The sequence below is a fragment of the Diadema antillarum genome, unplaced genomic scaffold (genome assembly GCF_040938485.1).
Source record: "Diadema antillarum isolate AM-2024a unplaced genomic scaffold, OU_Dant_1.0 scf00000008, whole genome shotgun sequence".
Classification (NCBI taxonomy): Eukaryota; Metazoa; Echinodermata; class Echinoidea; order Diadematoida; family Diadematidae; genus Diadema; species Diadema antillarum.
In genome coordinates, this window is record NW_027270897.1 from 450,001 (window position 1) to 467,894 (window position 17,894).

The window sequence follows — 17,894 nt, forward strand, 5'->3', positions numbered from 1 at the left end:
GTGCAAGAGTTTTCAATGTGATATCCCAGAAACCTCATTTCAGTAGTTTGGTTCAAAATTTTTTGAAGCCACCCTTTTTTCACTACCCCCCCCCCCACTTCCACCATAAACCCATGAAGTTAACCATACAGAGGCCCAAAGATGATGACTGTTTAGTGATGCAATGCACTTTAATTTAATTTCAGCAATTTTCCAACGCTATGTGAAGAAACTCCAATGCACTGCAATACCAACACTCAATCGAACAAAGTTTGTTACTCCAATGTATATAAGTTTGTGAATCGACATGTGCTGGTCATTCAGATGATTGCGTTTTATGAAGCCCTTGACTTAAAAGTGATTTCCCATATCATTTTCTTGTATTTTTGGACTATCTATTTGGACAAGTAAAATTTATGGTTGAGCAAATGTTTAGCAACAATTTGAAAATCTGCTTGCCCGACTGGGCAAGTGAAAAAAAAGAAGAAGAAAAGTTATGTAGCACTTTGCTAAAAGAGATACTGATTTGACTCACCAAATGAGTCGTCTGGGAGCGAGTGGCCTTTCCCATTTGAGGTTAATGGTAATGCGTCATTTGTGAAATTTTCTGATACGTCATACGGGTTGTTTTCCCAGAACACACAAATGTACGCAATTTGTAGCTCGGAATGGCACTTTCATTCAACATGGATTATTCTGGAGGGATTTGGTTGTTCTTGTTTTGTTTTTGTTTGTCTCCTATAAATGCCATGAATCCCTGTGCTCCATCTATTGGGCTAACATGGGGTCATGCCCATTTCGGCTTTAAAACATAGGAGATAATTGTACTCCATGAGCCGGCACGGTGCCATTTAGCGGCAGACCTATTTCCTGCCATTATGTACATCGAGCACAACCCTTCATTCAAAGTTCCCAGAATTGACGTTTGGTATGTATGTGTGGTAAGGGGTTGCGGTGGGGAAAGTGCTTCTTTTTTGAGCTGCTACAGCTTCAAAAATAAAAAAAAAAGTTGAAAAATTGCAAGGAATGTCAGTATTGCCATGATGATAGCATGAGGAATGAATATGTGAGACAGAAGAAGATAAATAAAAGGGGAGAGAGAAAACAGGACGGAAAGATAAAGATGGAGGGGGGGGGGTGGATGAGAGTGCATATACATGTATGTGTGTGTCCAGAGGAGCAATTACTGTTAAAACACTGTCTGAGTACATGACATAAAACTGCCCTCAGTGAGAGAGCAGCATATAACTTGATATAACGCAAATTGGTTGGCTCTGCTGCCCTCGGCCACGATTTATGGTGTAATTATCCGCTCTTTATGAAGTAAATCCATCGCCTTAGTGGGGGGCCCAAAGACTGCTCTGTCCATTAAATCAACATTTTCACCCTCCTATCACCTCTGACATTTGCCCATGCCACCACAATAAGAAATATTTGATTTTCCAGATTTTACTGTTCCTTCTTTTTTTTTCTTATCATTGCACTTCCATTGCATTCCCTAAATGTCTTGAATTGAGGGAGACTGAATTTTTGGTTCTTTCTAGATTGTGCGTGTATAAGAGAAACTCTTATTTTGATGGAAATTTTTGAGCGAGTGAGCTGACTTTGCATACCATTCTGTCCTTGTGATAATCACACCTTCCCTTTAACCACATGCAGGGAATGGGGCGCAGTTGTACATACCTAAGTGAGCATCGTCAAAGCTATTACCCTCACATTTTCGCAATCATGCAGAGCGGAGCAAGTACATGTATGTTGAGAAAAAAAAATGAAGGAACAAATGTCATGTCTGACTTCGTCAGTTCTTTCTGAGTTTCTGTCAGGCATTAGTCATCTACATTCAGTCTGTCTGCAAAGTCCATCTCAGTCATTTGCAATCTGTTGATGCAAAACAGCACATAAATCCTGCAAGAGGTAATTACTTCTTCTTTCTGTATTTAGGCGTATCGCAAACTTCCTTGTGAAAAGAAAAAAAAATTGTGTGTCTCGGATGAGAAACTGCAGACATAGCAAGGGGGAAAAATTCAGATGCCAGTCTAGTGGATCAACTGGTACATAAAACAATCATCTCTCCTTCCCAGATAAATAGCGGCCATTAGCAGTGCTGTGTTGATTTACCTCATCACTTAATTGGTAAATGATGCAGGAAATTATCCGGGATAGCATGCCCTGGGTTGGAGTGCACTTTCTCCATGTTAAATGATAGATTGTGAATCTACTCCCCAAAACACATCAACATGTGTAATTGAAACAATTTGTTTTTCTTTCTTTTTTTAAGCCAGGGACTTGTTATCACATGTCTGCTTTATATGAGGAGCTTTGTGGCTTAGTGGTTTAGCCCGAGGTCTTTCAACCTGATGTTCTTGGTCTGAGTCCCCTGGCTGTTGTGGGTTTACCCTGAACAAGGCACTCTATCCTCATTGCCTAGTCCTTCAGAGGGAATTCAATGCCATCGGTCCAGTAGTACTGTAAAAGTGGACATTTTCGCGGTGTTCAAATTTTCGCGCATTTCGCGCAACCAGAAACTAGCGCAGAAATAAAAGCACGCATATGTTTTTGCTTGCCATATGTGCCTGTGCGTGATGTGTTGATTCCGCGGAATTAAAAACACGCGAAACTCTTCCAACCCGGCCAAGCGCAAAAAATTAGTCACACGAAAATATCCACTTTTACAGTAACTTGCTCCCATAGTGGCCATGTTAAAAAATCTGAACAAATACATTTAATAGAACATTGTTTTTTTTTTCTGTCTTACAATATCCCTGTAAGTTTAGGACATCATGCATGTAAATTTTCCAATGTACAAATTCATTGAATTCCTCAAAACAGTCAAGTCCAAATGTCAAGGGAAGAGCTATGTGTACATGTCGTCTGCATTCTCTCAGTTCTTTCTTGTTGTTGTTGTTGTGGTATTCATTTGTCGCCAGCTCTGGCAAGGCTTATCAGTGTTGTCACAGATTATCAGTCTGATAGAAGTCCAGCTGCCATCACTTAAACGAGAATGTTCACATCATGCCGCATTTTAGTGAAAGCTCTTTTGATCTTGCTATGTTAGCAGGTGCTGAAATATTAACGAAACATGCGGTAAAAGTTTGAGGAAAATCAGACAATACATATGAGAGCAGTGAATCATTTTTGGAAAAGTTTTGATTAGTTCTGTGCACTGCCCCGACTTAATGGTAAATGGTCTCACCAAGCGTACTACAGTTTATAGCTTTGAAGTGTGTGTATACAGGTGTGTGTGGTGTGTGTGTATACAAGTGTGTGTGTGGTGTGTGTGTATACAAGTGTGTGTGTGGTGTGTGTGTATACAAGTGTGTGTGGTTGGGGGGGGGGGAGGATAAAGAGAGAAAAAGTAAACTTTCCTTTGCAGCTACTTGATGGCATTTAGCTCAATACTCTCGACGTCCAAGAAGGCATTGGTCAGTGAGAACCTTTGCTGGCATTTGGGGAGAAGCTAAGATGGAAGTAAAAAATGGATTTCATTCCACGGTGGGACCAATCATTCAGCCATTCTTTCCCCTCTGGACGACTTGGAATGAGAAATTGCCAGTCACTTGATACCCTCGGAGCTCGTTGAGAAATGCCAATGCCATCAGCAGGCAAAAAAGAAAAAGAAAAAAAGAAGGCTCTCCAAACAAGAGATTCCCACTGCAGTGAATTTCTCGACGTTAAATTGGGGTGGATTTGCGTACTTAATCGTGATGTGAATACCAAATAAGCCAGTTCGCCATTTGCATGTGTTCACATTGGTACAAATGACCTTCTTTTCTTTTCTCAGTTGGTTAAGTACTTCTTACTTGTTTTCATAGCAACGTAATGCACGAGCTTGCCTGACATAACAATGTACTGAATTTATCAAGCATGCTCAAACAAAAATTGACCTTGCATAGTTTACCAATGGTAAACATGACCTTCACACACACATAGTGAGAACTACATACACACTGTGCAAGAATGGTTTTCGGCTCCATTGTCAGAAAACATTCGGAGAAAAACTCTTCCAAATGTAAGAATTTGCCATTTTTCTGACATTCATGTCCTTCACAAAATGTTTGCGTGCTCACTGAAATCAGCTCTTTTCAAGTAGCTTGTTTCACATAGTTTTGTGGTCAGATACAAAAGATGACACTTTTTATAGAGAGAGCTTTAATTGGAAGTTTGTGTAAATAGACATCATGGATGTGTGATCTTGAACCAGCTGTTTATTTTATCATTTGTGTACGAATGTGCAATGCTACAATTATCCCTCCAAAAAGTAAAACACACACACACAAAAGAACAAATACAAACCAAGACCAAAGTTGGATGGTCATGAGTACTTTATACAGTCATTTATGTCGCTTCATGTAGAACAACAAAGCATCTCTCGGCTGCAACACTGTATTATTTTACACTGAAATTTGGGAAATTTTTCTAAATTGCACTGTAAAATGAGATGAATATTATAACATAATGCAGTAGATTGCTATACTGTAACATTAATAAAAGTGGCTGCATTTGATCACAAGACTTCACAGACTCAGTGAAGAAGCATCACATATCCATGTTTAGCACTCATGGAATCAGAGTGTTGCTAAATCTCTAATTATACCCCCGCCAAACGAAGTTTGAAGGGGGTATATAGGAATCAGCGGACGGTCGGTCGGGCGGTCGGGCGGTCGGTCCGTTGCAAATCTTGCATCGCGAACTACTTCCTCAGTTTTCAACCGATTCCCATAAAACTTGGCACAGATGTGTGCCGTGGGTTGTAGATGTATTTTTTGACAGTACCCAAAAGTACGTTGCCATGGTAACGGCATATTATGGGCAAAAATGGGTACAAATCTTGCGTCGCGAACTCCTCCCACAGTTTTTGATCAATTTTTATGAAATTAGGTACAGATGTTCATCTGAATATGTTAATGTGCAAGACACATATTTCCGCAATGGCAAAAAGTGCGTTGCCATGGTAACGGCATGTTATTGGTAAAATATAGGGCAAAATGCTTCATGGCAAAACTGCTTCATCAGTGTTCTTCCAATTCTCATGGAATTCATATTGAATGTTTGTCTTAGGATATAGGTCAGCATGACACATTTCTTGACAGTGACAAAAAGTATGTTGCCATGGTAACAGCTCACATATTATGAGCCAAAATGATGGAAAATTTTGTGTTGCAAACTACTTCCTCAGTTTTTGCCCAATTTCCATGAAACTTGGTACAGATGTGTGCCTTTGGTTGTAGATGTGCAAGACGCATTTTTCGACAGTACCCGAAAGTACGTTGCCATGGTAACGGCATATTAATGGCAGAAGATCAAGGAAAGATCTTGCGGATTTAAGTACTTCCTCAGTTTTTTGACCAAAGCTTATGAAATGTTGTTTTGACCAAAGCTTATGAAATGTTGTTTGGTGGGGGTATAACCAGTCGCTGTAGCGACATTTCTAGTTTATAGCTTAGGTGATAGCAGTGTGAAGAAGTAATGAAACAATATCAGGCACCTGTCTACATCATTTACTTTGTCGAATCTATACAATAGAAGAGAACTGTCCCCCACCCCCATCCCCAAAATAGATAAATAGATAAAAGTGCAGAAAACAAAATGAAGTGATCTCCAAGTCCCCCCCCCCCCTGTTTACAAGAAGATTAAGCAAGCCATTTAGACAGATGGTAAATGTGGATACTTTTTTTAAAGGAAAGATAGAAAATTTTCTTTCTTTATTGTTTGAATTAATTTTCAATAGAAGTTTTACAGAAGAATATTCAAGGAAATATATATATTTCATCCTAAGCTGGATAACTTGCAGCGTGCAAAATGCCATCTCCATCTGTGCATGGCAGTTTGTGATGGCGAATCCAATCAATTTTTTTGTACCTCCTACCTCCTTCGTGAGGAAGGGGGAAACCAAGATAGGCACAACAAATAGACACACTTGCAAGTGGAGAATTGGTTTAGACAAAACATACACACACACACACACACACAGACACACACACACATAGACACAAACACACATGCAAGAAATATAATGTAGTGTCATTTCCACAGCTGGAACTTGAACCAACCCACTTCCAGAGTGTGATTCCATTTTATATTGCAGAGTAAGGAAACGAAACACAAGATGTGCAAATTTGCTGAAAAACACTTAGGATGAAATGCAATACGACAACTTCAATACAGACAGACAATGATACCAGAAGTTTCCTCTGCGGAAGAGAGAGAGAAAAAAAAAAGGGGGTGGGGACTTGTCTCTTTTCTGGCAGACAACGATAGTTTGCCAGTGGTGAGCACTCTTAAGTATCCTTACAATTTTTTTAGCCCTATACATCACCATGTGATTTGGTATATGCAAGTTTGATAACTGGGGAAGAAAGGGATATTGAGGATTGGAAGGGGAACTGGTTTATGGAAAACTTGGAGGAAAATTTGTGACCTAGCAGTCAATGCATTTTGTTTTTGAAAAGGGAGATGGTTGCTGAATTATCCACCTCCCCCCCCCAAAAAAAAAGCCTCTCATGTTCTTTTGTCAAGTCATTTCCTATCCATTCCATGGCAAGTATTGAATATGATAAAGACCCCAAGTTTTTGCTGCCAGTGTAAAGGCCCCATTTATCTGGACTCGGCATCTCGCCAAACTCTTCTATCATCCCCTTTCCCCCTTTGAAATGCTCCTATGTGTCTTTGCACTCTTTTTCTACTTAATGTGATGAACGAACATTGATAAAACCGCAAGTTTGTCATCAATAAAATGTCTAGATCAATACACAGCAACACGTCTGCGTCAACGGCAGGCAAATGATCATCATTTGCTCGAATAAACCAATGAGGGGGGGGGGTGTAGGGGGAGACCAAGGGAGGCAAAAACGATTGTCGAAACCAAACCTCGTCTCGAGCCAGCTCGTCACTCAAGAGTATACTGGGGAGGGAGAAGAGAAAGAAAAAAACTTTGAAGGCACCCCTCTGGTCTACCACAAGACTCCATCTCTCCTGGGGGGCATCATCTTGAAAAATCAATTGAGAGTAACGACTTCTGTCTTCAGACTGAGGGAGGAGACGGACGGAGGAGACTGGACTCCGGGAAGGAGCAAGCCATCTTGTTGCCAAGGAGGGGGCCATCTCGTTGCTATGGCCTTGGAAGTTTGAGTGATGCAGGCTCCCTCTCCCTCTCCCTCTCTCTCTCTTTCTCTCTATCTATCTTAACAATCTCTCCCCCTCGTTCTCTCTCTCCTCTCTCCCTCTTCTCTCTCAATCTCTTTCTCTCTGCTATCATCTCCTTGACGACATCAGCATAGAGGAATATAGGTTAATGGGAGGGAGATAGGGGTGAGATAGGTAGAAGGGGGGCAGAATCTTACATAATCAAGTGAGCAGTACTTCCTGCCAATAGGACGATGATGACATAAGGAGCCTGAGATGAGACCTTCTTTAATTGCACTTCTTCTTCTCTTACTTCCGTTATCTGTGTACTTCTGTCTTCTATTTGCTCTTCCCAAACTCTTTTTGTATCTTCCTAAGCCTTTATCTCATGAATCGACTCCTTTTCCTTCATCTTCATATGTTAATATTCTTTTATTCGATCTTTTGTAAATACATATTTTTACTTGTTCATATCTTATCTTCTCTTTATCTTTGTCTCTTCCTTTACAATCTTCCTCTTTTTGTTTTATTGTTTCCTTCTCTTCCTCTCCTTGTTCATCTTTTGATAATAAAACATATTGTCAGCTGAGAACTAGAAGGGCACTGTTGCATACTATTCTCGATGTCAGCCTATAAATCAAAATAAAACAATCAGTTTTCATTTTTACCGGGTAAGATAGCACCCTTGTGGTTTTGATTTTTCACACTTACTGAAAATGAAAATTATTCAAAAGGGACACCGTAATGTTGAGGAGATCAAGCTCAACAATGGGTGATACCAGTAATTCAATACCCCCAAAATTGCGATAACACTCTTCAGGCTCTCAGCTGATGATAGTATGTAAAGGGGGTATTCAGCCCACATGAAACAAGTTGACTGAAATGAATAAAGATTACTTGGGAGTTTTAAGACCAATTATACGTCAATCAAGGAAGTGACCCACAAATTGTTGTGTAGGATCATATCATCATGAAAATTATATTCCTTAGCTGCTTTGGAAAGGTTTCATTTACAAATACAGGAATACCTACTCTTTAGCTACAAATTTTGCTTTCCACTAGAACATGAATACTAGTGACTGACTTTTGCGTCGATTCCCACCTGAGCTCGAAAAAAAGAAGAAAAAAAGAGCGTATCATTACCAGAGAATATACTCTTACCGAGAACAGTAGTATCTGTTAGCAGGTGTAGCCAGGTCAGCTGTTGTAATTAATAATGCGGAGAAAAACAGTGCATCTCCATTTGTTTCTTTGTACACTCTTGTAACCTAGATTTCTTCGCGAAATGGAGGGATGGCTTTCAGTGGGAAAGGGGAAATTCTAGAGGAATGTGGATTTAGTCTGAGGCTATAATGACCACGTGCTAAATAAAATTGACATTTTGGAGGTGAAATTGAAGAGGAGTCCGGGGATAATCGGCTTTGAATCTGTCGCCATTTGCACTTCCTGTCCCTCCGTTGTTGTTTTCTGTTCTTCTTATTATCAACTTGCAGAGCGGGACTGAAAGTTACTCCATCCTTGGCATGCTTGAGGTTGAAAGACTTCCTGAATCATGAATGAATTGACTTTGTGCGGAGAGGAAATATGGCAAGGGGGGATTTGGGGAAAAGTGACTGTCGATTTCGCTGCCATTTTCCATCGGTGTCTTTGGTGTTTGTATTCGTCCTCCTCCGTCCTCTTTTTTTTTCTTCTTCTCCCGCTTTCATTTCTTTCTCCACAGCTGAGAAATATGCCGAGCTGTCGTGATTACAGATTAAGCGCGAATCAAGATGCCTGGCGGTAAACTTGTTTGTTCATCATCAAATATGCGCTGCCCAACGCCTGCAGGGGAATGCGGGACAGGTCATCAAAAGTTGCCGATCCCCTCTTCACGACGTTTGTTCCGCTTCTGTTCTGCTTGAGCGTTTCTTCTCTGTGTTTGTTTGAGGGCAGAAATTATACAATTATCTTCACTCTTAGGGAGCTGCCATCACTTCCAAGGCCAGTTATGCTTTGTATCTAAAAAAGGGTTTGATATAGAAATTTTCTTGATTCCAACAGAAATAATTACTGTTTGGGGGGACCTGTTTATCATACCTGTAATGACACAGGGATGTTGAGATTTGAATGATAAAACATTGCATGCAGGAGGTGATGCGATAATGGTGAGACAAAGTGAGAAGAAGACAAAATGATAATTTATGAGTGTTTCCACTTTCAGAAGTCAGCTCTAGCCATGCAGTGCATGCTGCATTTGTATGATTTCAAGTGTTCACTTTAATGACAATTCATGGCACTGCTGACGTAGCAGAAATTTGTAACTGCCACTTTGCTATATGAATAATCTTTTGAAATGTGAAACAGTGATGTGTAATAGAAATTGTGGTGTTTGAACACAGACATAAAGTAGAATTCTAGTGTTACACATTGTACATTTGTCTCTCAGAGAAAGGTAAAAAATGCCAGTCTCAGTATTGTTTGAGAGACATGAAACAATTAGTATAATATCTACACCATATTTTATGAGTCTAAGTTTTTGCAAATTGGGACTTTCCAACAATTTTTTAAGTGGTTAAAGTCACTGTCATGGAGTACAATAACGAACGGAGAAATGTATAGGGCTCTTACACATTGCATTCATGTCGAGATCAGAGTTGATGATTTCATCTGTCGTTAAATTTGCAAAAAGCACCAGACTCGCAAAATTCGCAAACAGCACCCGACTTAAAAAATCGAAAAACCTTGTGAAATATATGGCACATACAGTAATACCATCAATTTCCTTCTGGTAGGTCAAAAATGAAGCATGAAAGCTAGCATGACCTCCTTGGGGCAAACAGGGTGCGGACATGAATCCATCCCAACCTGTTTGCCGATGATCTCTTATTCCCCTGGACCAACATTGTAGGGTGTATTGTGTGGAAATCTATGAATATTCCCAGAGAACCGAAAATAGCACAATGGCAGTGTGTGTCAGCCCCTACCTCAATCTTGTCTGAGATTGGAGAAGACTGGAGTGTAAGAAAAGGTGCCTTCACCAGTTTTTATGCCTCCGCCATGAAGTGTCGCCAGAGGCATTATGTTTTCAGGTTTTCCGTCCATCCGTAATCATTCTTGGTAATGATGCTGATGCTACTTCCAAGTACTATCTGAAGGACATCTTTATTTCTTTTCCTTTTTTCTTATAAGAGCATAGAAAGCAAATGAAGTTGATCAGCACTCATATTCCATCAAACTGTTGAACAATGACTTATGAGGAAAGTATAAGACACTAGTATCCAGTTGTATAATTCAAAGTAGCAAGATGAATGATACATATTGCTTCTACTTATTAGAGAGAGTACAGTATTAAGATACTGATGCAATCTATATCATTATCTTGTGAAAACATGAAAAACTTTCACATTTTAGTCTAGACTCTTTTTATTAAAATTTCACATCCAGATCCTAATGAAACTTTAACCATTCTGTTTGAGTGAATCGACTCTATTAGAATTAATGCATCATGGAGTTTCACATAAAAAGCTCTGTTTGTTTGTTTGTGTGGTTACAAAATAGGTGACGTTCCATCAGCTTTTCTTTGACCAGGATGGAGAGAGTAGACAGAGGAAGAGAAAAGATGCAATAGTAGAATTAGTTACGAAGCGAAAGATCTCTTGAGGTATCATGGGATGATATGAAATTGTTCCATGGGAGACGACCACTTACAACGATACGTAAAACTCGTCTCCAGGAAGCGACTGTGTGACCGGATACATTACGAAAAAAGAAGAAGAAGAAGTGAAAAGCCTGCTGGATTTCCTGCGTCGACACAAACATGGGTGACATAGTTTCGTGGAACGGGGTTCCTGGATGAATGGAAACTCGGCACCGGGAAGCGGGTATAGGATTGCGCGGGTCCCGGGACAGTCCGTATTAAAATGGCTGATTGATATGCACGATGAATACCCCCGGGAAGCTCGGGAGAAGTAAATCCTATTTAATGAGTGATCAGCATTTGGAGTTAGCGGTGGGATTTGGCTACCGGTTGCTTTGTTCAACGGTTCTGTGGGGGTGGTAGTGGTGGTGGAGGTGGGGGAGGGAAAGGGTGGGACAGGGAATGTAGTTGTGAGAGAAGAAATGCACAAAATCTTTTTATTAGCATGTGTGTGTATGCTATATTGGCTGATGATCCAATGATTTTCTAAGATTATTTTGGCAATTTTTCCTTTAAATTTCATAGTGACATAGTCAAATTATACCAATTCAACAATTTCAGTCTAATCTTTTTGCAATATGTTTTGCACAGTAAAATTCAAAGGTGCTAATATAGAGATTAGATGGTAATGATATTAGCAGCAATATATCCCCAGGACCATTGATTCCAGTCAAATGATCTGAACTATTCTTTTAGGCACCTGTTAACCTTCACATTGTACACAGTGTTATTTATGCCTTTTAGCCTCTGAAGCCTTACATTCCAATCAGCAGCACATCTCTGTACAATGTCAATGGCATTTGAAGATTGGGGGTACTGAGTGGGTTAAAGCTGACCACCAGGAAGTGAGCATGGCAGCAGGTGTTATCTATTGATTATATGGTATTGATGATGGAACAGAAACGGAGTGCCTGGGTTCCAAGAAAAAAATCCAAGCTTGTGGCGTTTTCTGAAGCTGAACTGTATAAGTTGTGGTGGAGCATTCTGTTCCTTTACTTATTGTTGGTTTTTTTTCATACCTCCTCTCCACTCATCTTACACACATTTATGCAGACAGACACAGACAAACAAACAAACAAACAGAATCTACTCAGTGGTATAATATTTGTGATTTATAGTTCAAATGTCTTCCTTTGGAAATAATGAACTGTGTCAAGCACACTTCCTGATATTTTGTTGTAGCTAGGCACATTTGTATGGAAGTGAAATATGTAATAATAATGATGATGATGATTGTGATGTTAGTGATGATGACAATGATGATGATGATAATAGTAATAATGATGATGATAATGATAATAATAATGATAATGATAATGATAATGATAATGATAATGATAATAATAATGATAATAATGATAATGATAATAATGATAATAATGATAATAATAATGATAATAATGATAATGATAATGATAATAATGATAATGATGATGATAATAATAATAATAACAATAATAATAATAATAATAATAATAATAATAATGATAATAATAATAATAATAATGATAATAATAATAATGATAATAATAATAAAGATCATAGAAATGTATAAAGTGCAAAAACTATTCACATATATATCTTCTGTGCTGCAAGAGCTTCTGATATACTTGACTATGATGGCCGCCTGAACCAGGGGGAGGGGGGCTTTTTTTTTTTTTGGCTTGTCAGATGAAGAAACCTGGAAGTGGCACCAGAAGTTGCGCTGAAGGCCTTTTATTTTATTTTCTTTCTTTTTCTTTCGCTTTTGAGCTCATAAAACTGGGAAGTGGGACCCCCCCTCCCACTTTTGAAAACGCTCTGCTGGCCCTGTAATGCACAATTAAATGAAAAAAAAATGTCTTGAGTCTTTATTTAAAACACTGAGCATAATGTAGGATGTCCTGACTTTTAATAGTAGGTCATTCCACAGTTTATCCCATCCCCCCCCCCCCCCCCATTTATTGAATGAATTTTGTAAGGACCATGAACCAAACACTGCGTGGGACTCGCTGCAGATCGTTTCTAAAGTCAGCTTTCTCTTGCAGTATTTAAGAGAACCGAAGATGCCAACGTACGTGTTTGATATCAAGAAACCGAGTCAAGTTTCACGCCCACTTCATATTTCGGGTGTGCCGTATAAGAATTCATGGCAATCGCAAGAAATGAGCGAACCTGATACGGCGTAGTGCTCTCAATGGAGGAATTAATGAAAAATTTATCACTTTTGCTCTCAAATGCTTCACCTCCCTCACTTTATATATTAAATCTTGTTTCTCTTTTACTGTACTCTTGTTTCAACCATCCCTTGCTACACATTGTGTAAATGAAATTGAACCGGCAAAAGTTAAACCTGCTTTTGCAGTATGTCCAAGATGTGGTGATATGCCTCAGGAATTGTACAGGCCACACTGTTCTTTGAAGCAATGGCTTAAACGGATCGTATAGTTTTGGTTGAGACTTAACTTCAGGTTTTTATCATTTTTTGGTGAGTCAGTGAGAAACCTCTTATGAAATATGACAGAGCATGTAATTCCATGAGGATTTCAACGTTTATTTGATGAAAATTGATTTTGAAATGGCTGAGATATCCAAAACAGAGTGATCATATTGTAAGTGTGGGACCCACATTTTTTTACGATCATTTGGTTTTACTTTGTTTTTGGATGTTTCAGCTATTCCAAGCCTGATTTTCATCAAATAAACTTTGAATTCCTCTTGAAATGGTATGCTCTGTACTATTTCATAAGTGTTTTCTTGGTATCTCGCAAAAAAGTTAAAGCCCAATTTTCATCTCCACCAATGCTGTACCATCCCTTTAAAATGTTTCACTGTCTTGTCAGAGCTATGAGAAAGAACTGCATGAGGTGAAGAGCATTAAAAGAAAAATCAGATCAGATTTTTAGAAAAGATGAATCATATTACCCTGTTAACAAATATCATTATTTTTTTGAAAGCAAACTGTTAAGTTAATGTCAATACAGATAGACACTTTTATCCCATTGAGGACTGACTGATTTTGTTACAACACACATTTCTGATAGACACCTGCCCAAGTATACTCGGGACTCTTTGAGAACAGGTTAAGGACTGTAGGATTTTAAGATGTTAAAAGTCCAAGCCTATAATCAGCAACAAAATTTGTTCACAAACAAACTAGCTTGGTTCAACAGAGGGTTACTGTTCTTGTGGAAGCATAATCAATGACATATCTTTTGGTGAAATAGTGTGTAATTTGACAGATGATCGTGAAGTCTTAATAAAAACATTCCTTGGATGGAGTGTCTTGTCTACTTTCACTAGCATTTCAAGTATTATAATGCCAGTTTTGAAGTATGTGAGTATGTAAAAGTACACAGCATGTAAGTTTGGGTTTGTGTATTTTTTTTTTTCCAATGGAGAAAACGAACTTATGTTGCCATGCATGCAATATGTAGATTGAGATATGAATTGGTAAATAAGTAGATGAACAAATATAATAGATAGATGGATAGATAGAGAGAGAGAGAGAGAGAGAGAGAGAGAGAGAGAGAGAGAGAGAGAGAGAAAGAGAGATTGGGAGAGAGAGATAAAGAGGAAAATAGAGAGGTAGATATCCATAAACATATAAAAGCAATATGACTGCCCAGCTGCATAATTTTGCAAAGCAAAGAAAGCATAGATAGATACAGCTGAGCACTTGATGCACTTTACTGGGGGGTGGGGGGGGGGTAGAAGGATGGGGATGGGGTGGGAGAAACAAATACAAATTGGTTGATAGGAGGCAGAAAGCAATCCATATCTTCCCCATTCACTTGTGATGATTTACCTGCGGGCCACCTCAAGGGGGACCCTCAAGCAACGAGAGAGATGCATTTAGGAATCAATACCAACCCTTCCATTGCTGTGTTTTGGTGTCGAGTGGGGCTTCCCCCCCCCCCCCCCCCCCTCCTCTCTCGGACTGTTTAATAGGAGAGGCTGATGTTGCTGTGACCGGCAACATGGTAATGGCTTGAATGGAGAAAAGAGTGATTTAGGGATAGGGAATGGGGAAGAAGGATGCATCGTATGGCTTCAATGCTTCGTTTCTTTTAATATAACATTAGTTTTTGCCCCCTCCCCAATAGATTCTTTCGGTCCTTGCCCTCAACTAGCCCAAAGCTTCCTGGAGGCTTGCTGTACCTACCAATAACTAAGTGAATTCCTGCTTATGGAACTTAATTGGAGGGAACAGGTGATTGAAATAGTTTGTAACTGGACTGCAGGAAAAGAAAAATCCAGAAATTGCAATATATTACAGAAACAGTCTATTGTGTATGTTTTTGTCAATGTCTGTCGGGGGGGGGGGGGGGGGAGGGGGATATGGGATGGGGCAGAGAATGTGCAAAGACATGCCTGAGTGGACCCTTTCTTAACCTGTTGAAGACAGACTCATTTTTCTGCAACACACATTTCCGATTGACACCTGCCCGAGTATACTTGGGACTCGTCCTCAATGGGTCAAGTTGATATGAGGTAGCCAGAAATAGATAAAGCTCAAAGTTTTGATGCTTGCAAATTTTTTAGTAATCTGATGAGAGGGAAAAGGTCTTCCATTCATCAGTTCCCTTGTAAGATGGCTAGAAAAGGTGAAGAGCAGTAGATAGAACAGCTGCAAACATAAGCAACCCATGGATGAGTCATTTTTGATGTGTTTTGCATTGCGTGTGTGTGTGTGTGTGTTTGTGTCTGTGTGTAGTATGTATGTTTGTGTATTTATAAGTGACATGCTTTATTTATCATAATTGAATGTGCCCTGAATGACAACGGATCACCATCTGTATCTATTAGAATTCTTTATCATATAATTGTTGTTGTTTTTTTTTTAATGAAGTAAAAGAGTTAAATCTTTAAGAAACACGACAGTAGAGTAGAGAAATGTACAGAAGTTAATGCATGACTAATGGCTGGAAGTAGAAAGAAGGAAAAAGCAAAGAAAAAAGGCCAAGCAATGCCATGTGGTAAAGGCATTGGGTAAACAAGGAAGCATAAAAACAAAAGAACACAAGGAAATGATGAAAGGGTAATGAAATAAAAAAAAACAAAGTTCGTCAGGGAGCAAGGATATTTCGCACCTTTTTGATAATCGCTTGTACGTGTACGTGACGGTGATGCTATGAGCGAGTTTGATGAGAAAACGGGAAGCATTATGGAAAGCACAGACCGGGAAAATGTAATCAGGAAGTGCAAAAGTTAAGAATTTCAAATGTCTTCCGGGGAATTTGTTGATCGAAATGAATTGAATTTATTTTCTGATGCCGGCAAGCATATCAAAGATATCAAGAGAAGTGAAAAGTGCAAAAGTGGCAAGATAGCATATTACATGCTCTGCTTTCCCAGGTGTTGCAAATTTTGTTTCTTTCGGAGGAGTTCTTCTTATCCAATTCCTACACCCCTCCCTTAGACAGAGAGAGAGAAGGAGATAAAGGGGAAAATTTGGAGAAGAAATTCTCCCGACTTTTTTTTTTGCATTCATAGCAGAAAAGGAGCTCTGAAAATAGCTTCAGGAAATTCAACAATCCAAATAGATGGTCATGGATGTGAATGAATGCCAACTAATCAGTCGATTAGTGAAGTTTTACTTGGTAGTATGTGTATAATTGTTAAAATACATTTGTAATGTTGTTGTGTGTTGGTAAACTTGGATTTCTAAAGCACATTCTCTCTGTTATCTTAACATTAGTTTGTTGTGTGTATAGTAGTTTTGGTGGTGTAAGGGTCAGTGACCAGCACATTGCACAGTTAGTCATGTTCCAAGCAAGGCAATAACATAAAATACCACAGTCATTTTGAATAAGGTTTGTGTCCAAAACAATGAGAAACAAGAATGAATTCCTTCCTATTATATTGTCCTCTTATCAAAACAGTAGATACTCTTATTCTAACCTACTATTGTTTGTCTTTTTTATCTTCTCTTTACAGTCCAAACAATGGACATCGTCCTGTCACTCGGTCATTGACTGCCCCGCCCGGTACCGGCTCCACAGAGGATGGGGTGGGGCAAAAGAAACCCCTCACCAAGACTGGGCGGAGCATCGTCATGGCGGCCCCGCCCATCTTCAGCATCTCCAGCCAGGGTAAGGTCAAAGGGAGATACAAAAAAAAAAGAGAGAGAAAAGAGGTGTGGCCTGCTATCAGTGGGCATGACCTGCTATCAGTGGGTGTGACCTGCTACCAGTGGGTGTGACCTGCTATCAATGGGTGTGACCTGCCATCAATGGGTATGACCTGATCTTTGTGGATGTGCATGCTTGGAGATGATTTAGTGATTTGCAGTAAAAAAACAAACAAACAAACAATCCCTGGTAGACTTGCTGTTATGTGGTATGGAGAAATCAATGAAAAAGCAAACAGAGCATAGAGACAGAAAAAAAAAACAGTTCTCATATCACTCAAAAATATACCAATCATTCATGATGGGACATTAGCATTATGACATCAGCATAATGCAAGAAGCACAGAATGCGAGTGACAGGTGATGTTCAAATCAAACGGAAATGATGAAATGAACAACGTACAGAATGCATTGTGATACAAACACGCGTGAGGAATGGAGGAGAATAGAATATATTCCACATAATAGACTGGACTATGTCTTTCTCATGTCAGCTGTTGACTCCTTGGCAGTCTGAAGTTGACAGATAAAAATGCCTGGAATAATATCAGCTCACCACCAAAAATAATCTGCACAATCATGTACTCACACAAAGAAATATTTGTATAAATGGAAAGAAATACATATATGTCATGGGAATATTCATTCTGTACTACTACCAAACAAAGTGCCGCGAGTTTGCTTGAGATCGTCTTGACGTCACGTCAACTTGGGCTGCCTGCAGGGGGGATTGCCATTTAATGCATTTTAATTGGCTAATTTGGGAATCAGCTCATTGAAATCAAAATCAATAAAGAAGTATTACTTGCACAAATGCCTCAATCTTTGGAGGGAATATATTGGTGCGTGATGATGCTTGAGGAAATGTTTGGGAATTCCATGAATGCTAAATGGGAAGTAAATTCCTAGCAGATTATAGTTGGTCCAACTACCAGGCACCGGAAATGAAATCCTAGTCAAAGTTGGATATCTTTTTAGTGTCATAATTTTTGCTGCCCCTATATC

At 39.3% G+C, this 17,894-nt stretch overlaps 1 protein-coding gene across 2 annotated transcripts in view; it reads left to right on the forward strand.

The window, feature by feature from the left end:
* Positions 1-16,970, forward strand: part of LOC139717631 (uncharacterized) — a 157,059-nt gene extending 140,089 nt beyond the window's left edge. For both annotated transcript variants that reach the window (XM_071629147.1, XM_071629140.1), the window contains exon 3: positions 16,697-16,970. In XM_071629147.1, coding sequence (XP_071485248.1) covers positions 16,697-16,961 — 265 coding nt within the window. In that variant the 3' untranslated portion in view covers positions 16,962-16,970. The remainder of the gene's footprint in view (positions 1-16,696) is intronic.
* Positions 16,971-17,894: the final 924 nt, after the last annotated feature.